General features: G+C 45.7%; 6 protein-coding genes across 11 annotated transcripts; 2 read left to right on the top strand and 4 right to left on the bottom strand.

The window, feature by feature from the left end:
- Positions 1–447: 447 nt before the first annotated feature.
- wipi2 (WD repeat domain, phosphoinositide interacting 2) lies at positions 448–4,044 on the bottom strand. 4 transcript variants are annotated; one of them, XM_085934708.1, is made up of 12 exons: positions 3,807–4,044; positions 3,228–3,310; positions 2,972–3,141; positions 2,763–2,859; positions 2,560–2,657; positions 2,328–2,420; positions 2,126–2,196; positions 1,921–2,034; positions 1,653–1,817; positions 1,391–1,498; positions 1,213–1,310; positions 448–1,086 (listed from the first exon to the last, which is right to left on the bottom strand). In XM_085934708.1, the coding sequence occupies exons 1-12, from the start codon at positions 3,878–3,880 to the stop codon at positions 974–976; spliced, it is 1,284 nt and encodes a 427-aa protein (XP_085790834.1). In that variant the 5' UTR covers positions 3,881–4,044; the 3' UTR covers positions 448–973. The 4 variants fall into 4 exon arrangements, with proteins under 4 accessions (XP_085790834.1, XP_085790836.1, XP_085790835.1 ...); XM_085934710.1 differs by having other exon boundaries at positions 448–741; XM_085934709.1 differs by having other exon boundaries at positions 1,927–2,034.
- Positions 4,045–4,761: 717 nt separating this feature from the next.
- On the top strand, positions 4,762–9,265 carry mmd2a (monocyte to macrophage differentiation-associated 2a). Its single transcript, XM_085934397.1, has 7 exons — positions 4,762–5,148; positions 6,957–7,038; positions 7,593–7,753; positions 8,058–8,132; positions 8,299–8,400; positions 8,463–8,532; positions 8,608–9,265. The coding sequence occupies exons 1-7, from the start codon at positions 5,042–5,044 to the stop codon at positions 8,806–8,808; spliced, it is 798 nt and encodes a 265-aa protein (XP_085790523.1). The 5' UTR covers positions 4,762–5,041; the 3' UTR covers positions 8,809–9,265.
- Positions 9,266–9,285: 20 nt separating this feature from the next.
- Positions 9,286–14,110, bottom strand: ap5z1 (adaptor related protein complex 5 subunit zeta 1). 2 transcript variants are annotated; one of them, XM_085934395.1, is made up of 18 exons: positions 13,973–14,110; positions 13,673–13,810; positions 13,385–13,565; positions 13,158–13,311; positions 12,956–13,068; positions 12,711–12,882; positions 12,555–12,602; positions 12,029–12,169; positions 11,926–11,963; positions 11,692–11,854; positions 11,150–11,328; positions 10,925–11,067; positions 10,708–10,826; positions 10,512–10,639; positions 10,332–10,429; positions 10,137–10,269; positions 9,739–9,953; positions 9,286–9,668 (listed from the first exon to the last, which is right to left on the bottom strand). In XM_085934395.1, the coding sequence occupies exons 1-18, from the start codon at positions 14,011–14,013 to the stop codon at positions 9,389–9,391; spliced, it is 2,484 nt and encodes an 827-aa protein (XP_085790521.1). In that variant the 5' UTR covers positions 14,014–14,110; the 3' UTR covers positions 9,286–9,388. The 2 variants fall into 2 exon arrangements, with proteins under 2 accessions (XP_085790521.1, XP_085790522.1); XM_085934396.1 differs by lacking the exon at positions 12,555–12,602.
- Positions 14,111–14,564: 454 nt separating this feature from the next.
- slc29a4a (solute carrier family 29 member 4a) lies at positions 14,565–19,920 on the bottom strand. Of its 2 annotated transcripts, XM_085934213.1 has the most exons (12): positions 19,849–19,920; positions 18,691–19,051; positions 18,144–18,275; positions 17,970–18,083; positions 17,542–17,670; positions 17,391–17,465; positions 17,034–17,302; positions 16,621–16,741; positions 16,350–16,537; positions 16,030–16,270; positions 15,810–15,959; positions 14,565–15,711 (listed from the first exon to the last, which is right to left on the bottom strand). In XM_085934213.1, the coding sequence occupies exons 2-11, from the start codon at positions 18,926–18,928 to the stop codon at positions 15,823–15,825; spliced, it is 1,644 nt and encodes a 547-aa protein (XP_085790339.1). In that variant the 5' UTR covers positions 18,929–19,051; positions 19,849–19,920; the 3' UTR covers positions 14,565–15,711; positions 15,810–15,822. The 2 variants fall into 2 exon arrangements, with proteins under 2 accessions (XP_085790339.1, XP_085790338.1); XM_085934212.1 differs by having other exon boundaries at positions 14,565–15,959.
- Positions 19,921–21,638: 1,718 nt separating this feature from the next.
- atp5mf (ATP synthase membrane subunit f) lies at positions 21,639–22,792 on the top strand. Its single transcript, XM_085933600.1, has 4 exons — positions 21,639–21,757; positions 22,152–22,259; positions 22,318–22,434; positions 22,670–22,792. The coding sequence occupies exons 1-4, from the start codon at positions 21,742–21,744 to the stop codon at positions 22,696–22,698; spliced, it is 270 nt and encodes an 89-aa protein (XP_085789726.1). The 5' UTR covers positions 21,639–21,741; the 3' UTR covers positions 22,699–22,792.
- Positions 22,481–25,075, bottom strand: cpsf4 (cleavage and polyadenylation specific factor 4). Its single transcript, XM_085933595.1, has 8 exons — positions 24,646–25,075; positions 24,503–24,553; positions 24,236–24,388; positions 24,056–24,151; positions 23,877–23,970; positions 23,694–23,766; positions 23,462–23,620; positions 22,481–23,351 (listed from the first exon to the last, which is right to left on the bottom strand). Exons 1-8 carry the CDS (start codon positions 24,746–24,748, stop codon positions 23,283–23,285), a joined length of 798 nt encoding a protein of 265 aa, XP_085789721.1. The 5' UTR covers positions 24,749–25,075; the 3' UTR covers positions 22,481–23,282.
- Positions 25,076–25,298: the final 223 nt, after the last annotated feature.

The raw sequence follows: 25,298 nt of genomic DNA, 5'->3' as shown, positions 1-25,298 counted from the left end.
ACCAGCAGACCGCCAATTGAAGTCATGTATTGTCCAACTCGAGTCTACGGTCAGAGGGAGAACCATTTACAGTGTAAACCTGCCATGACAGGAAATGTACAGACGTGCGGATTGTAGTTTTTAAGATCACCACCCATGAAATGTCTTCAGTGTACAAGGCACAGAACCACAGCAACATCATGCAGGCTAGGCTCACACAGCATCGCGTAGAAATGCCAATGTAGCGTTTTAAAAACAGCCAGAATATTAAAATTGGAATCTGACCATTGATTGGAGGGAAAGCAAGGACGTGCGGGTCCAACGAGCCGACAAGTGATGAAGGGAAGCTAATTCCGCAAAAACACAACTGCGCCAGCAGAAAGCATCAAGTCACACACGTGCTCGCCGTGTGTTTGTGTATGCACGTGAGAAAGCCAAGCGTCAGAAAAGAGAGTACAGTACACACCGTCGGGGTTAAGATCAGACAAATGAAAATAGATTTTATTAAGCCAATGCAGAGATCTCAAACAGAAAACATGATAGGGAGGCAAGAGGCACTTACTTACACAATGGTTGTTTTTTTTTTTACACACAGAGCTAGAATTTTCACGTGTGTCCTTAGAAGAGCACGGCTACATGTTCTATTTTGATCCAAAGTCCAACGTGCACGCTCACAGACTCTCATTCACATTGGGGTTTGTTTTGTTGGAGCGGTTGGCACATGTACATGCAAAGCAGTCAGCTTGGTCCGCGCAGACTAAACTGAGGGGGGAAAGGAGAACGATGAGGAGGGAGGACCATAAAACGCCGAGGTGTACGTAAAGAGACAAACCACAACAGATAGGCTCCGGAGCACTCGGTGTGTTTAAAAAAAAAAAAAACGACAGGGGAAAAAAAGAACTTCCCTCGCTGATCCTGCCCTCCCCCCTCTTGTCACTTATCGATAGCAGCGCCAGAGGAGCCCTCTGATTGGTTGGTGCGGCCGTCAGTTTGGTCAGTCAGTTTCCAGGATGAGCGGCGGCTGCTCGTTGTCATCCTCTAGCCGCAAGCTATTGAGATCCTCCTCTAGCCCCGCCCCTCCCACGGCGCCCTGCTCGTCACAGTAGCCTACGATGGTGGGAGTGAGTTCACAGGTCACGTCATGGGCCACACGAAATACTAAGTTACCCCTTTTGTAAAAGCCTGCGAGGACCTCGTTGATGAGCCTGAGTGTAGCACTTGGCGACGACGTACCTTTAGTGACGGCGGCGCTGTAGGTCTGCGCCACAAGCGGGCGATCGTGTGACCCCTGCTCCAAGATCTCGTTAAGCGGCTCGGCACTGCCGTCTAACCTGAGGTCAACAGCAGAGGTTCTCTTTTTTTTCTTTCTCTTTCAGATTTTTCTCCCGATATGGTCTTATTTGTGTGTTACCTGTGCTGCTTCATCAGAGTGCATTCCCCTCCATCTTGAGGATCCAAGTTGTAGAGATACAAGTAACCATCGGCCGCTGCGACCAGCAACCTGGGAATCTTTTGAATCCTACGAAAAAGACAAAACTAAGATTGTATCCGGCATCATGTCATCATTTTCATCACTTTCACCGCCCTCTGAGATTTCAATACAAATCAACTATAAAAACAAACCACATTCCTCATCATCATATTTTCTGAATTTAGCACAGAGAGGAACTCACATTGCTAAAGCGCAGATGTTCTTATGACCGCAGAAGGGCAGTCTCACGGTGGCGAAGGCTCGCCCTTGCGTAAACATTTCCGTGACTTGGGCGGGCAAATAGGTGGTTGACGCCATCAGAACCTTACCCAGGTACCCTCCCCATGTGGTGGGCTCCTCTGCTGGCCTAAACAAACACAATATACATGATACATATATAAGATACAACGTGAATTACTCCGCTAGCAGCAGCAACTTCGAGAGCAGAACCATCTTTTTGAAATACATACACATACTTCTCCTTCTGTGTTTCTAGTTTGAAGATGTGAACCGTCTCTGTGTTGCTGGAGGCCGACAGGTACAAGCCTTCCATGCTGAAGGCCAAGGAGCAGATGCTCACACACCTACGACCAGGAACACCCCCCCCCCCCCGCAGAGATAAGAGAACGACACATCGGGTGCGGTGTGAAATTTTGACTGTAGCGAGCGCATCACCTCTTCACTCCTCGTCGAAACTCAAAGAGTTTTTGTCCTTCTGGGATGGAAAAAACGCGGATGACTGTGCCCTGGGATGAGGAAGTGAAACATAAGACACGCAGAAGAAAATAACAACTGAAGGCAATGGCAAGGCGATTTGATTTACTCCAGCGAGCAGTGAGAGAAAGAAAAAACAAAACAAAAAAAAACAGGTTCCTACCTTCTCTGAAGCTGTGGCCAGTTTTGTTCCACTGGCATCAAAAGCAAGAGCTGCTAATGGGCTGTCGTGGGCTGGAATCATGTTTGCGGCTCGCTGAAACACACACACACAAGTGTCAAGGGTGGAATAAGCTGTCAACTGAAGTGAAGTAAGCCAGTTGAAATATTTTTAAATCCTTGTTGTCGTTATTTAAGAAACATTCTGAGGCAGTGTGGTTTTGGTGTTCACCCACCAGGTTGACAGTGTCAAACACTTGAACTTCTCCTATCATGGCACTGCCAGGATACGCCAGGTAACAGTTGTCGTTACTAATGGACAGGGCACACAACCCTGGAGGAAGGTGCACAAAAGCAAATTTACATTCAAGTCATTCAAAGAGATCCAATAAAGGAGAGTTCTATCCTAAATACTCAGGTTAAACGACTTTGTACAAACCTGAAGGGTTGGGTGGAGTCTCTCTGATTGTATGCAGCACTTTCATGTCTCGGATATTGTGAATGTAAAGCGACTCCTCCAAACACACTATCAGCCTCTGTAGAAGAAACCACACACATAAAAAAAGCGATCTTATCTTTTCTGTTATTGAGCTTAAAAGGAGACGAAAGACACGGCAATGAAGCGGTTGAGTGCGTTTCTCTTCTTACCTGTCTGTTGAGTTTAACAGCAAGTATTGTGTTGGAGTACGAGTAGTTGCAGATTTCAGTTCCCTTCTTGAAGTGACAGACCTTGAGCTTCCTGGGGGCCTTGAGGCTGATGATGGCCACCAGACTACTGGAGAACAGACGCTCCACAATACACACATCCTCAGTGTCCGCTGTGTGACACAAATACACACATATTAGCTTTCACGTGTCATTTATGAACAGTGTTTTATGTTCTTACTAGAATCAAGATACTCACTACATTCATATATCTGCTCCAATTTTTCCACAGAAGACAAAGAAAAAAACTTGTATCCTGATTTGGTGCCAACAGCCAAGGACCTTTCAAATCAACACAATACAAACATGATAATAAATAACGTTGTACCGTCCTAGCCTGAAACAAATGTATAAAAGCCTGCATGTCAATACATAAAAATAGACAAAATATTGTGTCAAACAGTAGGCAATAGACAAGATTGTGTGAATTTAATGAGTGACTACTAACCTATTCCGCTCGCTAAAGTTAGCGTGCCAGAGCACAACATGACGTTAGCCTAGCAGCTAGCGGCTAACCACCGACAATATTACACGAGTTACAGCAATAAAATTAGACAAGGGATAATATTCGGACATTAGCTTCGGCATTCAGAAAAATAATAGCCAGACCACGTCTCATTTAGCAGTGTCAGTGCGTCATAAAGTAGAAAAGCCCATTAAATTGTTTAGCTAGCTACATGGCACGGCCCACCGTAGCACCAAACATTCCCCGGAGCGTGCCTGTGTTATTCCCCGCCCTGGCCTGCCCTACATTCGGCTCGGCCTGGCCTTGGCTTACGTATTGTCCTGGTTAAAGTTGGCGAAGAGGAGCTGGCTTCCGCCCGCATCCCCGCTTAGGCTGGCCAAGTTCATGAGCCCGGCACCATCGACGTCTAAAGGCCCGGGGGAAATAGATGGTGCTGGTCTGGTAATGTGTTTAAAGGCCAGACACGTTCAGCTGAGCTTCAGGGAACCATTGCGCTAGCCAGCCTGCCTATCATAGCAATGCTAACAGGATTGTTGTTGTTTTTCACCGAGGGGAGGGGCTATTGATACATGCATCTACGCATGCGCGCCTACAAAAGCGTGGGCGCCCTTAAAGGAACCGAGACACATTTGCGATCTTGAACACATGAAAAAAAAAAAAAAAAATTCTGCCACGGTTATGAATGCTGCTCATGCTGCCGCTTAAATTGTTATTTTAGGGAAAATATCTGCTCAAGTTTGTAATCATGTGCAAACACAAACCAGGATGTCATGTCACAGCGCTATCTGCTGTCGATACATGGTAGTACAGCAAGTGGACTGATTTGTATCTTTGTTCGGCTGTGACATCTGTGTCGTTCCTTCTGCTTCCTCCAGACGTTTGTAAGCACTGGCACATCCAAAATACTTGCTTTTACATTCTTATTGTGGAAAACAGAAAGTAAAGCTGTGCACGACATTTGGATTTTGCCTGTTTGATTTATACACCACAAACAAAACATGAATCAAAACAGCGTTTTGACTCGTTGGGTTGCACAGAACAGAGTTTTACAAAGAAACTTTTTGCGGTTGATTTATGATGGTGCCAGTTTGGAGGGGGGTTCCTCAGCTCTGTATTTGCACTCCACTGGCCAGTGTTTCCTCTCCAAATATTTACAGCTAAAATACAGTACAGACTTGAGGGAGGAGATACATTGTGAGGGGAGGAGTGATGGTTGGTTGGTTGGTTTGGCTGCTGGGTTATCATCGGCCAGGAGAGGGGAGGAGGGATTACATGCCCAGTCCGGTCCGGCGGAACATCCTCCGAGCACATCTGAGACTCTGCACAGAACTCTGCGCAGACCCACAAGAGCGACCACCAACCATGTTTGCCAAATGGAATGCAGCTTGTGTCCACTCTCACGTTGGTGAAAAGTTGGGCTGAAGTGGAGTAGACGCCCGCTTCTGTCGTTGTTTTGCAGTAGCATCGGCCGAACCCAACCGAACTGAACCGAAACGAACCTACAGGTTGTTGTTGTTGTTGTTGTTGTTCTTGGGCCGCCTGGACTTATGTGTTTAAGCGCACGGCTGTGGGACATCCGGAATGGGGAGTCTGTAGACGGAGACTCGCACGCACACGCGCAAAAGATGGACGCAAAGGGAACAACATTTGGAAGGTACCAGTCAATTATTCTCCATTCGCATGCACGGTCCGAGCCGGAGATTGGTATGCGAGTGTGCGTGGGAATGACAGCATCTCAATCGGAACTTTTTTTTTTTTTTTTGCATTGTCTTTTTACTTCCTTAAAATGCTGTTCTATGCAAATTATTATTATTATTATTATTATTTAAAGTTTTCCTGTAAGACGGACGTGTCTAAACCACTGGATAGAAAGACAGTTCATTTTGTTAAAACAACAAAAACTTAACAAAACAAGATGAGTTTTTCCACCATTAATGTGACGTACAATTCAAGCAGGGAAAAAAAAAAAAACTTTTTCCAGTCAGGAAGTATCAACACTGTACAGGTTATAGATAACATTCATGGTAGAAAAAGGTTCGAAACAGTTTAACTTGGTCAGATGTTGTTGTTTTTTTTAATAACACGGGTATATGACATTTGAAAGGGGTGTGGAGACTTTTTATATTCACTGTCAAAGTAAGATTTGAACTAGAAGAATGGAAACAACAGGTAGGAAAATAGAGATCAGGGCAGCTTCATATCAAATCGAATCAAAACAAAACAAAACATGCACCATCACGTACACACGCATGGGGGATTGTAATACTGGAATCGTGAGAATCGAAGTTGGAGTCCCAGTGGATTTGAACTTGAGCATTACTGGAAAAACAAATCGCTCTCAACACGCAAACACACACAGTTTCAATGTAACTGATCCTATTAATGTACGGTATGTGCTGAAATGGCCAAGCACTTACTTTTTGGGAGAAGTACGCACATGTACACACACACACACACACACACCTATGGGCATCTACAGTACATGTGTGAGTGTGTGTGAGTGGCCAAGCCAGAAAAGAGAATAGTTGCGCTGATGCTGACAACAATGTCTCCTCTGATCAGTCTTCCCTCCCTCCAGTCCAACTACACAAACACACTCACGCACAATTCCGTCAGAAGCAATTAGAGGACATGGCGGTGTAACACTCAGGTCCATTGATGGCTTCACAACAGAGCAAAGTTAAGCCTGCTCCCAACGCTCGTACATCAGTTGTCTTTATTTCTTCTTTTTATAAGCCACGTTAATATTTGCTAACACGTTTGAGCCTCCAGGGAGTTTGTGTGGCAGTGACAAATAGTCAGGAAGTACGGGAAAGGTCTCTGGAAAACATCCTAAACTTCCTTCCCTCGCCGTTTTTTTGTTCTTTCCGCCTCGTGAATCGTACGGGCGTTATACAAGAGGCGTTACACAAGAGGCCTTTTGTGTTCCATACTCGCCGTTGTGTACCATTAATGCTTACAACAAACAGATGTAGTGGAGGTGTGCTGGGGGGGGGGGGCGAGACGCAAGATCCCCGCCATCCATGCTCGCCATGTGGAATTAAATAACACAGCTGAGCCACGCAGACGCACCTGTGGCCCTGCCAAATGTGTGTGTGTGTGTGTGCGTGAGTTCATCTCGCTGCATTAAGTGTGGTTTTGTAACATCTCCAGATGTGTTTCCTCTTCCTGGGGATTAAGATGGCGCACACAGATGCAAAGCGAGACGAAGGCACGCTTAGATCCTTCTGCAATATTGCTTCATTTATGAAAATCTTGGGTGAGATTTAAGAGTTGACAAATCACAGGTAACCATGGCAACATAGACTCCCAAATAACCATGTTCAAATTCCCACAACGTGATGTGGATTAGCAGCATTCAGACCCTGCAAGAATGAGCCCACATACCACACAAGTTCCAAAACAACTAGCCAACATCCATTTTTCTCCTAATGACCAACTAACACGTGGGTTCCCTTTCAGGTTTATGAATTGCAGGGCGCCAGCCAATAAGAGATACCAACCGACCGATTATGAGCATGCTGCTAATTGCGCCACACATGGGGTGAGTGATGCAAAAACACACAAATATCCATTCCGGAAAGGCTAGCGTTGCGAGTCGGAGCGTTTTTCTTGCCGAGCAACTACTGTACATTTGCGCTAAGTGATGTCAGTTGAGGATTGAGGCAGAACAGTGAGGATTTGGGGCTCTCAGCTCGGGACAGTGGGCTGTAATCCCTCATTCCGCTTGTAGCGTTCCCTAATCCGCTGTAATCCCACCACTCTTTCGGCCCTGAACGAGTGAATGAAAGATGGAAGAGAGCAGGAGGAAAGCGACGGGAGCAAAATGTTCACCTTGGGTAAAGCTCGGGCAGGAATGGGAACGATGTCGGGAAAACCAAATGTACTGAGCGCAGTGAGAGAACAAAAAAAGGAAAACAATGACAAAACCTTTTTCAAGGTTTTTCTAATCAGTATTGTGTTTGTTTCAAAAAACAGGGAGACCTTGACAAAAAAAACAAGGAAGAAAAAAAATTGCAATTATAGTACAGCCCTAGTAGATTGCACATTGGCTCAAATGTGCGGTATAAATAAAGTTTCCTTGCCTGGCTTTTCCAGTTGTGGATCCTCCCGAGCCTGCTGGGTGGTTCCGTGCTGTACTTCCTGTCAGGGGACCAATGGCATCGCGTTGCCGCTTGGCTTTACGGCAGCGGACTCACTGGCCTCTTTGTCACCTCAACGCTCTTCCACACTGCTGCTTGGAAAATCAGCCACCTCAGGTGTGTGTGTGTGTGTGTGTGTGTGTGTGTGTGTGTGTGTGTGTGTGTGTGTGTGTGGGCGACTTGGATTCACATGTGGCATTTTACTACGCCAGTTGTGAATGTTTGTGCGTGCAGTTTATTCCTTCGACTGTTAATTATGACATAGCCAGAGGTGTTAAGATACACACCAGATGTGACCTGGCTATGAACTATGAAAAAAAAAAATGAGGCCACTGAAATGTTGAGTAACATTACATCACTTGAGTTTGATGAAATTTGTTCGGACTAAAACTAATATGCTTGTCTTTTGACCTTTTTGCAGGAAGGTGGAGCAACTTTTCCACATGTGCGACCGCATGGCCATCTACTTCTTCATAGCAGCCTCCTACTCTCCCTGGTAAGTCTGTTGAGGAGACAAACGAAACGATGATGCGACGCGACGGCTGAGCGAGGTCACGGCGGAGGCGCTGTGACGTTTTGCTGTGTGTGTGTGTGTGTGTGTGTGTGTGTGTGTGTGTGTGTGTGTGTGTGTGTGTGTGTGTGTGTGTGACGCGCACCGACAGGTTGATGCTGAGGGAGCTGGGCCCGTGGACGTGCCACATGCGCTGGCTCATCTGGGTCATGGCTTGTTTGGGATCCATCTATGTCTTCTTCTTCCATGAGAGGTAAGCACATTTTGTTTGGAGCCAATCAAAAGGTGGGGAATAACAGCCCATTCTACCTGCAGGTACAAGCTGCTGGAGTTGCTGGGATATGTGGCCATGGGAGCAGTTCCTGCTCTGGTCATTCTGTCAATGGTATTGGACACAAAATGTCAAATCATCATTGAAATATTATGAGGAAAGTATGAGGTCACCAATCTAATGTTGCAGATGGACCACGCAGGAGTGTGTGAACTTGCCATGGGAGGGTTCTTCTACGCCGTGGGTGTGGTCTTCTTCAAGAGCGACGGCTTTGTCCCGTTCGCCCACGCTATTTGGCATCTTTTCGTGGCAGCCGGAGCAGGTATCCATTACTACGCCATCTGGAGGTACCTCTACTTGCCTCGGCCACTGCTGGAAACCTCCAGGTGATGCGGAGACGTTCTGGTGCGCTTGAGAAAGCACAAACTCGGCGGTCTGACATAAATGAATCACTAATCTTGTTTTATTTCAGAAAGTCTCATTTTAGCTGGTAATCAAGCAATCATTTTCTTTCATGACCTCAGTTACAGCATCTAAAGATGTTCAGATGACCAATATTTGGTCAAATAGTTTTAAGACCAAAAGAAATATTTCGTTTGATGCACTTTGGTATCCTTTCCACGAATAATGTGCCAATAATTTCACTTGGAATAACTGAAAGCAAATTTCATTTGAAGTCAGAAAATCCCAATTGATGACAACTGTATTATAAATGGCCTTTTTCTTTTCTGATGTTTTTGTCAAAGCACTTTCTGCATTTCCTGTACACCTCAAAAATGCTGTCATACAAACACTTGACCCATTTTCTAACTGGGCTCTGGAGACTTAGAATATTTCTTTTTTTTTTTACACAAATCAGATGATCTATTTTGTCAATTTTTATTTCTGATATGTCGCAACATAGAATAAAGAGATAATATATTACACCGATGGGGAGGGAGTATCTTTTTTGGATTGCTTCGATGTTCGTTTACGTGCCCGTGTGGGGCGACGGCGAAGTGGCTGTGTGTTGAGCATGCGTGAGTCTGGTGAGCGCTCGCAGTTGGAGCGGCACGGCCACGTTGGTGTCTCGGTGCCACCGGGGCGCGCTGACGTGCGCCGGTGGGTTTAGGACGCTCTGAGCCACGCCGGGCATCTTCAGGAGAGCGCACAGCTCCTCCCCGAGAGTCAATATGGAATCCAGGTCCTCGTCGTCCTCGCACCAGGAAACGCCGGATACGTTTCTCAACTTGGAGAGGAGCAGCGACACCCTGCGATGGACACAACAAACATACATTGACGTCCAATCACGAGGGATTCCAAACGTGCAGTCGACGCCACCTGGGTATCAGATCGTGCGATCGGGACGCCAGTTTAGCGAGGGCGCTCATTAGAGTGGTGATGGCGCGAGGGGCGGGGCAGCCGGTTCCCGGGTGCGGGGCGGACGACGTGATTTCAAAAAGCACTGCCTCCAAAGTCTCAAAACAGGAAGTGATGAGCTTGGTGGAGCAGCGGGAGTCATAGGACACAGAAAGGTACTCCCCCAGCACCAAAACCTGAAAACAGATGACTTTTATTTGGGACTGAAACTGAAAGTACTCTGCATTGACAAAAGTATCGGGACGACTAATATCGGAGCCCCTTTGCGGCTATGAGGGATTCCGCTTTCCACGTCACACTTGAATCCGTGTTGTGAATTTGGAGTCTGAAACTACTCTGATCACTTTCATTCTTCTTACCACATGCGTGTAGATCTCTTGTTTGTTGTACACATTGGACGTGGCCCCGGCAAACTCCAGGAGCTCGTGGGATTGGTCAATGACCAAAGAGGGGTGGAGTTTGCACAGATTGATCAGCTGACGGCTGAACACTCTGCAGATAAAATGCGCACGTTTGGGTGACTCGGACGGCGGATCGGCACGCTGGTTGTGTACCTGTGTATCTCCGTGATGTATTTAGGGATGTTGAGGAGGAGGCTGCTCCTCTCCAGCGTCACCAAAAGCACCTGGCCTAAAAGGCTCCTGTCGGCAACCTAAAGCAAAGAGCCGACCGTCTCAGAGTCTTAATCAATTCCCTTTTTCGAACGGAGTTCTGGAACATTTCCTTTTCCTCACATTGATGACTGTGTTGAAAAAAACGTGCAGCAAAATGGGGACAGTCTGGGCGCACTGTACGACTCTGGGCCAATCGGCAGCCTCGGATAACAGCTCGAGGAGCGTGCTCAGTCGGTCAATTGTGTCACCTGTGGAAAACATCAACAATGCAATACGCTCAGAATGTTTTGGGTCGAAATATCGTGCGCTCGCTCACCTGTGCCCGCTTCACCTCGAAGCAGAAAGAGGAAAAGCCCTCGGAAGGATGGGTTTCGGAATGCGTTCATTGATGCCAGGTTGCGCCCTCCCGAATCGGAAATGGGCAGACACATCGATCTGGGCGCAAAGTAAAAAAAAAAAAAAAAACTCAATTGCCATGACCTAATACTTTTTTGGGGTTAAATATAGGAAATGCTCGTGTGTCACATGGGCACCTGTGTTGCAAGAGCAGAGTAGCAGAAAGACAGGGGAGATCCAGCAAAGTATGCAGCAGCTCCAATGCAGTACCCGATGTCACCATAGAGGGCAGCAGATCAACAAAGTCATCAATCACCGCGGGGCTGTCCCACGCTAAAAACTGCAGAGACACAAATCAAAACCTTGAAAACACAGGTATGTATTCACAAGTTGGGGCAGCAAGTTTTTCTCCGGCATTTCACCTTGAGAAGATTTGGGAAGTGGCGTATGTACTGGGGAACTCGGAGTTGCACGTTCTCCACGTTTAGTCGCAGAAAGCGCAGAAGCTCATGCGCCAGGAAAGGCTCGTTGAAAAGCTCGGCGGGGAACCGACCCAAAACTAGGTTCCATACACAATCGCAGTCCACGGCGGCCATTTCACCTAAACAGAGAGAAAAAAAAAAAAAGAAGTAAAGCTTACAGTGCATTTAAGTTCATTTTGAAATTTCAAATCAAGCCAAATATAATAATAATAATAATAATTGGCTGGAGAAGCATATAAAGGAGAACAATCTTCCAGCACTTTTGTGTTCTTGGCAAGTGAGTGAAGGCAAGTTTCCTTTCTGACAAGCCACAACCTATTTTTGTTGTCACGCTAAGACTGTCTAGCAGCTAATCAACACACTGCAGGCACAAAGAGGGCCAAAAGATCCTTTATATTTTGGGAAAAATTTCAAAGAGTGTATTATGAATGACAGTAGATGAGCCCATATGACCATAATGTCGTGTGTGTGTTTATACGTGCCATGATTGAGATAGAACTGCGCCACGGGCAGCAGGACTCTAGCGAAGGACAAGTCGGAGCTGAGACGACCAAAAAGCGCCTTGATGCACGGGAACACTCGGTAGACAAAAGACGGATCCTCCACGCACACGTAGTCCAGGATGCACACGGCTTCCGCCAGACACTGAAAGAGAGCAAACCAGAGATCACAATTGCAACGTGTCGACCACAGCGGCAAACGAAAGTTGAGCTCACAGCTTTCTGCAGATCTGCATCTATCTTCTTCTGAGCCTCTGAAAGACACATTGAAAGCTAAAGAGAAGAAGCCATTTGCATTTTGACCAGGACAAACACATACTGCGATCACTCTGCTCCACCAGGCGCTGGCAGTACTGGAAGGCCTTCTCTCTTAGGCGCTCCTTGGGAGGCAGCAGGCGGCTGGACGACGACGTGACGGAAACCATGGAAACCACAGAGCCGTCCATCTCCGACCGATCGTCTGCAACGCAGCAGGTCACGAGCGGACGGGATTATCATTGACGGCGCGGCACCGGTTGGCCCGTTGCCACGGTAACGGGTTCACTGAAATTACAAGAGGACTTTGCAATGATCAATAATGAGCTGTGTGTGGCATACAGCTCAAAGAAGCCAGTTCTGCTCATGCTGCAACAATGGAACAATTTTCTTTCATGAACTGGAGGCAGTGGGAAACGCAAAAAGTTCGATTTCAGGGCTCAAGTGTCATCTTAATGATCAGACACAAAGGGCAGAAAGCTTACAAGTGTATTGATTGGGCTTCTTCGTGGCACATGCGGAAAGAAGGAAGGAAGGAAGAAAGGAAGGAAGGAAGGAAGGAAGGCGGGGGCGTCAAATCCACTTCTTACCATTAGAAATTGAGTGAGAGAGGGAGAGACTTAGCTGTAATCTGTTTGCTGTAGAATGATAAAAACAAAAGTCATCCTGAATGTGTTTTTTCCTGCCTTGCCCGCCACCTGCTGCTGTAAAATGCAACCAGCCAAACAACAGCCCACACTTCTTACCCGTGTCTGCTATGGTGCCACCGGGCACAGAGTGGAACGTGAGGAGCCAATGTCGGAGCATGGAAAAGGAGTAAACGTTCATCCACTGGTCTTCGGTGAAGCCTTGACCGACACACAGCACCGTGAAGAAATCTCCCGACACCGTCCCGTCCAGCTCGGCAATAGGCAGCGGCTAACGAGACACCAATGACAAAAGATATTTGTGCAAAAAAGCGCTACCTTCTTGATATCACTTTAATGCGTACCTGACGTGACCTGGAGCCCGTGAAGAATCCTCCGGAGGAAGCCCCGCCCCCTTGCGTAGTGCTGGCATAACGCAGCCAATCGACAAGCTTTTTACTAAGGAGGGTTACGTTATCTGAAAAGTCATTCACGTGCGAGGGAAGAATGAATCATTTAGGGTTAAAAGCTTTTAAACACTAAATGATATGAATGTGTCTCTGTTACCTTCGGAGAGGCTCCCGGGGCTGTGTGTGAGGATGGAGTTGACAATGGGCAGGGTGTGCGGGAGCGAGTGGCTCGTCGGTCCTTCTGAGGCTCGGTTGTCCAAACCGCGGAGTAGCTGAGTGCAGAGAGCTGACAGATCATCTCCAGATCCAGCCTGTTTGAAGCAGAATGCGGGCTACTCGTTGGTAATGCTGGGACAATTTCAGCCAAATAAGACATCAGCGCACTTGAGAAAGCAACACGGCAGCCGCGTGAGTGTTCAGTTGACTGTTTCCGTCCTGGTTGTAGTTCTCCGCCTGAGCAGCGAGGGGGAGTGTCTCTCTGAGAACAGCTGAGCTCAGCACTTGAAGTTGCTCCACAGGGGAAGAGAGAAGCCATGATAGGCTCTTGTGAAGCTCAGGGGGCAACCTAGAAAACATTCATCAAACAGGGTCTATTTTGGGAACTACGTTGGAAAGCAAACAAAAGTGAGCTAAAGTTCACGAGTGACTGTTTTGGATAGTTGTCACACTTACGTTCTGGTATATTTGGTGGCAAAGACGATGAGACGCAGTCTTTGCAAGGAGTCAATAGTCTCGTGACCATGCTCTTTCCCCTGGAGCAACTTGATTAATCTACTGTAAAACTTGTGCAACTCAGACTCCTGGATCTCCCTGAAATGTTGACACCCACACTCATCAAATCATCGATGACATTTTGGTTACATTTGTGTCAATTAAGAAAGATGGATGCTTCTTTTCTATCACCTAAACAGGGGTAACATAATGTTACCGTCAAATGAGTGCATGTAACGAGTAGCTGTTAGGTCGCCTTACCTTGCTTGTTTAATCAAGCTTTCGGTAGCATTGGAATACATAATCCCTGTATCCAAATTCACAGACTGCGTCTTCCGAAGGTGGCTTTTACCACCGGTTGTTGATTTTTTAAGCTACGTGACGTCAGTTCCGGAGCGAATGGACAGCACGTCACGTGACAAACCAATACAGTATGAAAAATCACCATATAAAGCAAGGCTTTTAAAAAAAAATCCCATGAAATGATTAGGTGGGTTGTGTTCTGGCCGTATTCACGTAACCTTAAGGCTGTCATGGTTTCTTTGTCAGCCTGAGGTCATCACCATGGAAACAATCAAAGTCATTCGTAGTCCGATGCTGCCCTCTGCAGGTCAAAACGCGTCACAAGCGAGAAAGCGGTTCATAGCAACTTAAATTCATCTTTTTTGGTCTCGCTCCTTTTTTATTTTTGAGCACACCACTAAAACAATTACATTATCAGAAGTTGACTTTTTTTTTTTAAAAAAACGCTTCTCAATATTTCTCCTCCAAAAAAACAAAACAAACACTGAGCCTGTGAGTAAGAGTCTGGAATGAAATGACATGCTTTGATAATAGATTTATTTTTCCCATTCTTATATGCTCAGTTTCAGTCAACGCCAGCTGTAGAGCTTAGCTGACATACAAAGTGCACTGCAATTCATCTTTCCACCATCAAATATTATTCAAATATTCCATAAACCCTCAAAACGACACTGAAAGAAAACAAAACAAAACACAACTGAACCAATACAGCTTGAAAAACAAAACACTAAAGAAAAGGAAAACGCCACAGGAGACAACTTTGGATCCAGCAATATATCATTTGAAATGTTCCTATGATGACTAAAGGCTATTTGCTTAACTTTGCAAGCATGATATAACAATTGTCATGTTTTTGCTCCTTCCATGGTTGACGAAACAAGTCCAACCAGTTGTGAAACTCTCAACTGTTTTTGTCCCACTGCTCCACACGATTATTTAAACGACAACAATAGGCAGGAAACACAAGGAAAGTTCCACATCTTTATAAGTTATACAGAATTAATGAACTAAAAAAACGTCAGTAGCCCTGGCACATCGGCACTCTTTTAAATGTCATTCTTAAATATATTTACAAGGTTCTGAAAGTAACACATTGGATTTTACATTCCCTCTTTTGTCAGTTCATAACATGACTTGGAAAAAGGTAGCTATTTTTGGCACATTGTTTTACCCCTCATAATGTAACATTGGGAACCTCCAAAGTTGAACACCAGTGTTCTGTGGTGCTGATTGATTTCAAAACAATTTTCCAGTAACACTGTGATTTCATTTTTTACGCTCTCAAACTATCCCCATCATAAATTCTTGATAACAGGGGTCACCGACTTTTTGAAAGTGAGAACAACTTGGTTTGTTCAATTTTGGTGGTTCCACTCACATGGAGGACATTTCAGCTAAAAAAAAAAATGATCACAACATACAAGACAAAGAACACTGAGCAGAAGCTGGTGGGGACAGATGAGCAATACTTCTCCATGAAAAATCGATAGGGTCGATGTTAGATAGTCAGATCAACATTACTTTACTACATAGTTGCTCAGCCTCTAACTTGAAAAATTAAATAAAGACATAAAAATGTCCTTTTGGATGAGAAAAAGTCACTTAAAACGTTTTTTCATCCACTCACAGTGATACCACTGAAGATTTCGGGAGAAAAGTCCATTGAGATCCCCAAATTCTTCACTCGCTCATCCTGGCTGGAGATTGGAAAGATATGAAATGTTATTTCCTTCAAATCAGAGAAGGCAAGCCTCTCCTGCTAATGTTGCACGTGTTTGCGTCTAAACACGGTTACCGTGTGAGGACATTCAAAAGCCGGTAGTGTTGGCCTGTAAGTGGAACGTAGAGAAGCCTGATCCGGGAGGAGCCGTGAAGCTGTAAGCTGCGTACGCCACCACCGAGCCCACCATCAAGCCAGTCATGTAGGAGACCGTCATCACGTTACCTGCGCCCCCCCCAAAAAAAAATACTTCATCACAGGTCTGCGGTGGATTTTTCAGCTGTCTCTATCTTACCTGCAAGCTCCCTCTGTTCCGGCGCCACTTTGCCAGCAGCCTGAATCATAGGCACGGAACCAAAGTAGCCGTTGGTGACGCCCATCAGCAAGGAGAAGAGACACGGCCAGGCGGGGTGGGCCAGGGTGGGCGCGTGCGCCGGGTACACGCACATAATGAACAGAGGGATGAAGACAACCCTCAGGCAGGAGAAGAAAAGCAGGCGGCCTCCGGACCAGTCGTAGGGCAGCGCGGCCAGGATCTGAAAACACGCCACGCTTCTTAAGCTTCTTTTGTTTTGGTTCCATATCCCTCAACGTTATTCGTAAGGGTGCCGAGACCTTTCCGACAAAGTCGGACATGTTGAAGGTGGCCATGATGAGGATGGGCAGCCACTCCCCTAAGGTGTGGTTCCTCATCTCCGACTCCAGGCCGGGGAACAAGCACAGGGTGATGCTGTAGGTCACCGCGATGGAGAGCATGTAGGCCCAGATCACGCGCGACACCACGTAACGATGCAAAATCAGGTCTGGTCAGAGAGGACCAGATGAAATGCTGAATTAAAAGTGGGTTGAGCACACGTGAAAAAAAAAATTCATTGACGATACGTACCTCGAACACCGGGCCAGGTTCTTCTGATCTTAATTTTTGGGGCGTCAAATCGCACATACGTCCCACCCACATAGTCCTCATTGCCGTCTTCTGTTGTGGGTGGCCCCATTCCGCCGTTCCCCTGAGGAGGAACCGGCAACACTTGATGGCTTGTATGTCTTCTTGTTTTTCCTCTTATTTACAATGGCTATGAGCAAGTCACTCTGACTGACTGCATGTTGATGTCAACACACACGGGCGCGCACACTCATCCATTAGTTGATTAAAGGGTCTCAAGAGCCAGAAGGAAGCACTCTTCCTGATTATAGCCATGATGTGTTTCCCCTGGCAACCAACACAATGAAGTCCGTCCCTTTCACACAACAGTGACCATTTGTTTGGAGGCAGGCGTGCGATGAGAATTTCCAACTTACAAATTTCACCTCCTCCGCCGTGACGTCGTGATGAACCCTGTAGCCGGTGGAGTTTCCGTGGGGGTCGTGGCCCTTACCCTGACCCCTGCCCTGCCCTTGGCTGGTGTAGTAACGGATGAAGCGGGAGCGGCGCACCAGCAGGTGAAGGAGGAAGCACAGCATTTCCATGCCGATGGAGATGAGGAAGAAGATGAGCGTGTTCCTCCTCTCGTCCGGGATCAGCAGCTTGGTGAAGATGCGAGATAAGGAGATGATGACACCGGCAGTGCCTGGATGAAGAAGAAGATGAAGGTTTTGACATGTACGAGAGGACGTCGGAGGTAAGATAGTGGAACACTTGGATATTTTTGTCCTCACTCTCTCCGGTCATCACCCCCTGTGTGTATCTCTTGGGCAGCATCCCCATGTAACCATAGAAACTGGACTGCTGAACTGGAAATGGATGAGGGAGTGGTTCAAACAGAAAATTCCATGATTTGATTTGATTGACGTTTGCTGGTTTACTTACCTGTACATCCAAAGGCAACTACTCCCACTGAGACCAGGTTGACGATATAAGCTTGACCGGTCGTGAACTTTGCCAACCACACGTCAAATATGCTGACAAACATCAGAGGTCCCAATGCTAAAATGTAGCCTGCACAAACAACCAAAACATACAAACTTTATGAACCTGTGTTGAGTCAATTGGAATGAACTCAGTTATCCTGCAGACTGTTATGGGTTACTAATCTAATCTTGTCAATCAAATTCCGCCCAAATTGGCCATTTATTGTTCTATTGTATCCCTCATATCCTTACATATGTGCACTTTTATGACCAACTAAATTTCTCATATTTGATATGAGATTCCTCAGATGCTGCTATTTTAGACGTATTCATTTTGTATATTGACGCTCACCTTTGTTTTTCTCTGTAGGTTAATTTTCGACTCACCCACAGTGATTCTGGTGTGCATGCTGAGTCTCTCCACCAGCACGTTGTTGAGAAGGACGGCCAAAAGAGCCACCAGGATGTATGTCAGGCTCATGTCGAACACGATGGACGTCCCTGTGTTCATACGTTGTTGACGTGGCTTCCATAAAAGTTGCTTTCACATTCACGTCGTACCTTTGAACTTGTGGTGAAGGTAGTCCACGTCTGTGATGAAGCTGTTGTAGGGCAGCAGGAAGCCCACTCCAGCCAATAGCATTGCAAAGTAGATGCCATGGTAACGGTCGTCAGGGATCGGCTCCTCAAAGTCTGAGCGGGAAGGAAGGAAGAAAAAACTATATATCAAATGACACACTGGATCTTCATTCAAGTCAATTTACAACTTCTTCATTTTTGGAACTGCTTGAAGAAGGAAATTGTGTGGATAAAAAATGGACCTTATTGAGTAAAAACTGAAAGCATGAATTCCCCTGACATTCATGTTAAGAAGGTTGACTGCATCTGTTGGCTCAGAATTTTGATTACCCCACCGATATGAAGTAATTGGCAGCTAGTGGGGGGGGGGTGGAGCTTATCTGATTAGCTTGGCATCTCTACAGCGTGAATGAATAAGCAACACGGCAGTTTTCTGTTAACAAGGTTCTTCCTCGACACGGACACACGCTCGTTCCTTCCCAAATGCGCTGCTCCTTTTTTAAAAATGGCAGGTCAGATAGTTCCTCACCGGGCTCAGACAGCGCCAAGACGCCTCTCTCCGGGACATCTTTGCTGATCTCCTCCTCCTCCAGCTGGTAGGAGTCAAAACTGTAGCTCTGCACCACTCCGCTCTCTCGTCCATCCCTCCATCCTCCTTCTCTCCCCGCATCCCTCCATCCGGCTCTGCCCCCATCCCTCCACACGTCCCTCTCCTCGGGCGTCTGCGCCGGGGTGGGTCTGCGACGCTCTGCTCCCATCGCGTCCATCTTCCGCAGCCGAGTGGGAGGACGCTCGCTAGGCGCTTCCGGGAGCGGGCATGTCGAACACGACCGGTGAGGCAGACAGGCGGGAAACTCTTGGATGATGCAAGGAAGCGGGAATCATGGGAACTACGTGGAAAAAGAAGAGAGCCGCCATAAGCCTTCAGAAATGGAGACAAGCCGAGGTTCGACGAGACGTGGGAACATTTGCGTGTGGCCTATTCGCCGACAAGCACGGTGACAAAAGAAGCCAGCTGAATGTCCTGCACTCAGCAAAGGAGAAATTGTGTTATGAATTCAAGATTTGGCTACAAATGAACAATGTGATGTCAGTCTCAGCACTTTTTAGACTTTACAGAGGGAGTACAAACAGTAGATACAATCCACACATCATGCTTGTAGATAATATTGTAGTTTGTGCTTCATTACAATCACAAAATAAACCTACTGTTATAAGAAAAATGATGTCATGTATAAATATAGCTGCCATCCGATGAAAATTGACGCAGCTAATTAGTAAAGAGGTCATGTTAGGTTTATTCCCTGAGGCGCGCTGATTGGGTTAAAAGCTCCTGTTTATTTGCAGCTGGAAGCCATTCCAATGACCACCAAGTGTGGGCGCCCGCGAGCTCCTTGCTTTAAATTAAAAAAAAAAAAACATTCATTGAAGCGTAATCAAAGCTTTTAGATCTTTTTTAGAAAAAAAATTTTTTTTAAACACATGCAGATATGTTCTTCTTTTTCGTGCATGTTGAACAACACACATTCTAGCGCCCTTTTAGAAAGAAAAGCAAACGCTACATCTCAACGACCATTGTTTGTTTCCAGCAGTGCTTTGTCCAATTATCCTCCCTTCATTCAAGTTGCACGATACGATTTTTTTTCTTTTGAATGGATCGACAATAATAACAATAACAACAGGTTACCTCCGTGCCAAGGCCGCTTCTCCCCTGCACTGGTGGCTGCTCAGTCGGAATCCATCCAGACGGAGCCTCGCGCCTCCTGACGCAGCATCCAGCGGCGGAGGAGGAAGTGGATGGGAGAGAGAGAGAGAGAAATAGAAATAGAGAAAGGGGGGGGCTTTCGGTGCTTTGTCTCGTCGTCGCTGCAGTTCTTGAAAGTCCTTTTACTGCAGCTTTAAATCATGCACTTTTGACATAGTCATGTAGTTGTGCCATAGTTTCATTCATACTTATATATATATTGCAGCTTGTGTCACTTTAATCAGTTCTTATTTTAATTCTGTGCGACTCCTGCATGCAGTATGTATTGGAAGGAGAATAAATTGCTGACAATTAAAAATAAGACAATATTAAAGTGAATGTTGAGTTCAATGGATCGAGACACAGGAGCAGCAGGAGTCAACCGGGTGAAGAAGCCAGATGAAAGCCAAGAGAACAGGTGCAGATGTACAAATGGATAGATAGAGAGAGAGAGAGAGATCAAGGGAGGGCAGGAGGGAGACAGATGGAGGGGGAAAGCAGGAGGAAGCGGAGCGGTAACTTGAAAAGATGGCAGCCCGTGTTACATACTACATGTGCTAGGATACTCAACAATACAACAATAATCCAAATCAATCAAATAATCAAAGCTTTTACATTTCACTACTTCACTTTAAAAGAATTTCATGAAGTTGCCAAGACCATTAGCGCTATTCAGAAGAAAATAGTCCCTCGAGAGCTTTCCCACGCGGGCTACAGTATCTTCTCGTCCATATCTCTCATGTGGGGAATTTCTTTTGAGCCAGCTAGGAGCTTCTCTGCGTGACTGATGTGTCCCATGTTGTTTGACCAAACACAAGAAATGGACAGAAAGTGGTTGTGTGTGAAAAAGCAATCCCCCCCCCCCCGCCTTATTTTTTCCATTCCTGTCTACTCTGCTCCCAAATGTCTTGTCTTTCCTCTATTCTGACCGAGCGCTCCTCCATCTCGCCTCCACCTCCATCGTTCTCTCTCCATCAGCTTCAAAGAGCTGTCTCTGTGGCAGACCTCCAGGGCACCTGCCTCTTCAAGTGGAATCAAATCATCCGTCTCACACTGGTTCCCTGTTGTGTGTGTGTGTGTGTGTGTGTAGCCAGTACAGACTGCTTGGAAGTGCACTATGGCCCAAGGCGGAGTTGCAACAAACAAGGCAAACATTATAATATTGGACAAACAAGTCAATCTGGAAAACGGGGTTATTATTTTTCTCTTATAGAATTAAATCATGTTGCTGCTAACGTTAACAAGCAAAATCAATCTTTTGATGAGCGTGTAATGTTGTTGTTCAGTTTACAATTGTCGCATTTTTTAATGCTATTTTATATAAAGAGTTATGCAATAGTTTCATTGATTTGGGATCAATTTCCCATGTACAGCTACAAGCAACTACATTCAACTAATTTGTGGCTACTTGTGAGCTGAAAAGCCCAGGCGGACAAAAAAAATAAATAAAAATTGTCAAGCAAAAGTACATTGACTTAAAAGCTGGCAGAGTGTAAGACATTCATGAGGCTTCCATCTAATTAAAGTCGTTGCAGAGAAACTGGCAAATCACTCAGAGTCTTGGGAGAAAGCCAAAACTACTCATGTGCACAATGTGCGTGCGTGCATGTCTGTGTATTGATCTATGCTCCTTCCCTTGCGCACACAAGTTGTGTTTTTTCCTTCTGTATGTGTAGATTCTCAGTCAGACCTTCAAAAACGAATAGGTTGTATTCATCCATGTTGCTGTCCTCCGGTGAAGGAGGAAAAAAAAACTACAATAGCTCCCAGAGTGCACCGCGGCTTTTTTTTCCCATCATCCTTTGCAGCTCAGCCAGCCGAACTCCACCGATCAAGATGGCGGACAGACCAGGTAGCTTAGCGTGTCCTCTGCACAAATATCCACAATCGTGTCACTTTTGTGGTTTTTATTCAGGAAACAATTCTGCATTCCTGCATAATTAACCTATTTTATGCAATCAAATGACCGCAAACGAATCGGTTTTATGTGCTCGCTAACGCGGAGGCCGTAGTGAATCCTTCGAGTCACGTCAAGGACTTTGCGCGTCATTGCTAAATGTGTTTAAAATGAATGGAATATGGCAATTGATTAAAACACTAACAGTTCGATATACGTTTTTCATATTCCGATCATCTCGCCAGTAAACGTGTATTGCTATTTTGGCTAAGCTGACATTGTTTTGGGGCTGTCATTTAATCACATGTCAAAAATGTAACCTTTGCATTTGCTGATTTTCTCTTCATAGTTCCCTTGGCTGAGAGGCGTCTGATGGATGTTAAACTGGGCGAGTTGGGAAGCTGGCTCGGAGGGCGAGACTTCACCCCCAATGGGATCATCTCTGCTGTCCGCAGAGGTGAGAACACCCGCTTTGACTTTGGAGCCTTGCTCCATTTTGAACATCTTTTTTTCAGGCCACGACAGATACTACAACAAGTACATTAATGTGAAGAAGGGAGGCATCGGCGGCATTGCTATGCTGCTCGTGGGCTACGTGACCATCAGCTACATTTGGGAATACGACCACATAAGTAAGAGACTCATTTCCGCTGTCCACTTGCGAAAAGATTCATACGGTTGAGCATTAAATATGCACATTTATTATAGACATCACACAAGAAATTCTTTGCCTGCTTGATTGAGAAAATACAGTAGTTGGCAGTGGACTTATGTTGTGATGGTGGCAACAAAACACAACGCTAATTATTCATGCTGATTAAATGAGCTTAGAAATTGTTTCCAATTGTTTTCTGTCTTCCTTTGTAGAACATGATCGCTGGAGGAAGTATCATTAACAAGTGCCATCAGAGCTTCAGTGATGGACCAGCTCCTCCTACTCTCTCAGCTCATTGTGTTCAATATGTGACCAATAAAGAATATTAAGAGTTATTGTGGGCTTTGTCTTGATTGGAAAAGATTGAGGATTTCCTACACATTTGGGGATGGAGCATCTATTTACACACTGAGAATTTGTGCTCACACGTCATGTTAACACGAGCAACTTTTTACTGTATGGATCCGCTGCTGACCTGTTTGGGAACTATTCTGCAAGTTTTGAAGAGACAAAGGCTAACATAAGCACAAGTAATAGAAAACTAGAAATAAGACACTACGGATAAGTCCACACCGCAGGTCTTAATGCTCGAGTCAGATTTTTTTTCTGTGTTCACATATTAGATAGATGCACACTCAGTTTGTCTGGCATCTTGATTTTTTTTTTCCTCCCACACTATATAAAAGACAAGAATACCAATTGAAGCAATGTGACTCTCTCTTTGCGTGAGTAGATTGACCAGAAGTGGGGAAGAAAAAAAAATCACAGGTTGTTCCAGGCCATTCTTCAGAGCGTCAACCTGTCTTTAGTCCATCTTTCCTGTTGTCACTGCCCACTCAAGAAAGCAAGATGGCCTTTATTACACTTGTTGGCGTAATGGCCCTTTTCTCCGCACTGCACAAAGGGGACAAAAGTAACAACAGTAAGACTTAGGTTTGTGTTTTTAGACAAATCTAGCCACTTTATCGATACGTGACCCCGTTGAGAAACAAAATCTTCATCACCTTGTAGCAGGTGACCTGGTCCAGTGGTCGAGGCCCTCTGTTGGAAATGAGATGATTCTGTTGAGTCACAGGATTGGAAGAGTTGTTCTGCAAGCGCTGGCCCGGGCTGGCGTTGGTCAGGTGGATGACTGAGAATGACGAGCGGCCCATAGACGCCGTCTGGAGCATTCAAAGCAAGGGGAAATGTCGAAACGCTTGAAGACCATCATCATCATCACCACGGATGTCTCACCTTTGTCTGATTTTGGTTTTGCAGTGGCAGGGGAGGCTGCTCAGGGGCTCCCATTGGCAATTCAAAACGAGGGCTAGCGAGAACAACAAATAGAAACAGACATTTCAGGCTGAGCACAAAGGTGCAAATTTGTTTTGCTTGCAGATGAGACATTTGGATATTCAAAGCAAACTAGATACATACTGCATAAATTTGCAAGTCTTTCCTTCTGGACAGAAGCCCACCAGATAGTTGACACAAATCACCCTTCTTGTGTGTCTGTGTCTACAGTCTGGACCTGAAACGGGACCACGTAGAAGCCATTTGATGCATGGCTTTTTGTGTATGTTGATGTACATACACATGGCTCAATGAGGACCTACCGTGTTTACAAAAGCCTCTGTCATACCAGGGACAGTCCTTAATCTTGGACTCAGGATCGATGTGTAGAAATGGACATTCCTTGTTGCTACACTCACCTAAGGGAGGTGACACACATTGTATAGATAAAAAAAACACGCTCTCTTATGATGTGTTTCAATGCTCAGATCCTGTGAACACACCAAACTTGGAGTAGAAATAGCATTCAGGCATCTTTGTCATGTCGTACTCGTGGAGGAACTCGCACTGGTCTCCTTTTTTGCAGAGTCCTCGAAGCCAGTGCTTGCAAACGACTGTCTTCTCTCCACTGATGTGACGGAAAGGACACATGCCACCTAGTCATGCAATGGAAACAAAACATGATCAATGTATAAGCAGATCATGTATTCCATCCAAAATGAAAATAGATATGGAATATGACTGATGATAGTTGGATGCTTTGTTGTTACCTTTCAAGCATGCAGCTCTCATGAAGAACTCACACACAGCAGACCCGGATTCTAAGGGTCACATAGGCGAAAGCATCAGGTTTGAGTGGTCCGGATAGCACTTCTGCTCTCACCAAACTAGCTGTTAACATGTGAGCACTTACTGTCCATGCCGGGGAATGGCAGAGGCTGAGCCCCCAGCTGTTGCTCCACGGCAATCTCCAGGTCGAACTTGATGTGGTCCGCGCTAGCCAATAAATCCTGCATGGTTGAACGCGATGATTTGCTCGAGTCCCGCTATGAAACTAAACGCCTCGGTTAGCTTACTATTAATATTTTTAGCCGGTCATTTTTTTGTTCCTCCCTCCCCCCCCCCCCTTCAGCCGCCAATAAAAAGCTAGCCAGGCTAGCCCTTGAGCTCAAGTAAGCTCACCAAAGAAACAGTCAGATACTGCTGTATTTTGTCGAACAAAAGATCTAAACTCGGGATTGATTTAAAAGTTTGTTTTTGTCTCGAACCACTTCTCCGAAGAGCACGAGAGGCGCGCAGAACAACCTATGACCCAACACACGCCACTTCCGTTTCCTTCGAGTGACTTTTTTGAGTTGGTTTGCAAGCAGTGTCTAAGCCCGTTACTGCCACCTAGCGGACTGGATGGAACAGAACGGCATATTTCTTTTGATGACAATACAAGTGTAATATTTTTGTTTAGGTTCTTACACATATCTCTAATTATTTGCACGAGCTACTTCATGTTTCCATTTCAATTCCAGAAGGGAATTCATATTTCGAGGCCTCTTATAAATTTAACATTAT

The sequence above is a fragment of the Syngnathus leptorhynchus genome, chromosome 16, assembly GCF_054491065.1.
Source record: "Syngnathus leptorhynchus isolate UIUO chromosome 16, UIUO_Slep, whole genome shotgun sequence".
Taxonomy (NCBI): domain Eukaryota; kingdom Metazoa; phylum Chordata; class Actinopteri; order Syngnathiformes; family Syngnathidae; genus Syngnathus; species Syngnathus leptorhynchus.
Note: the sequence above shows the minus strand (reverse complement) of the source record. Positions and strands in the feature narration are given on the sequence as shown.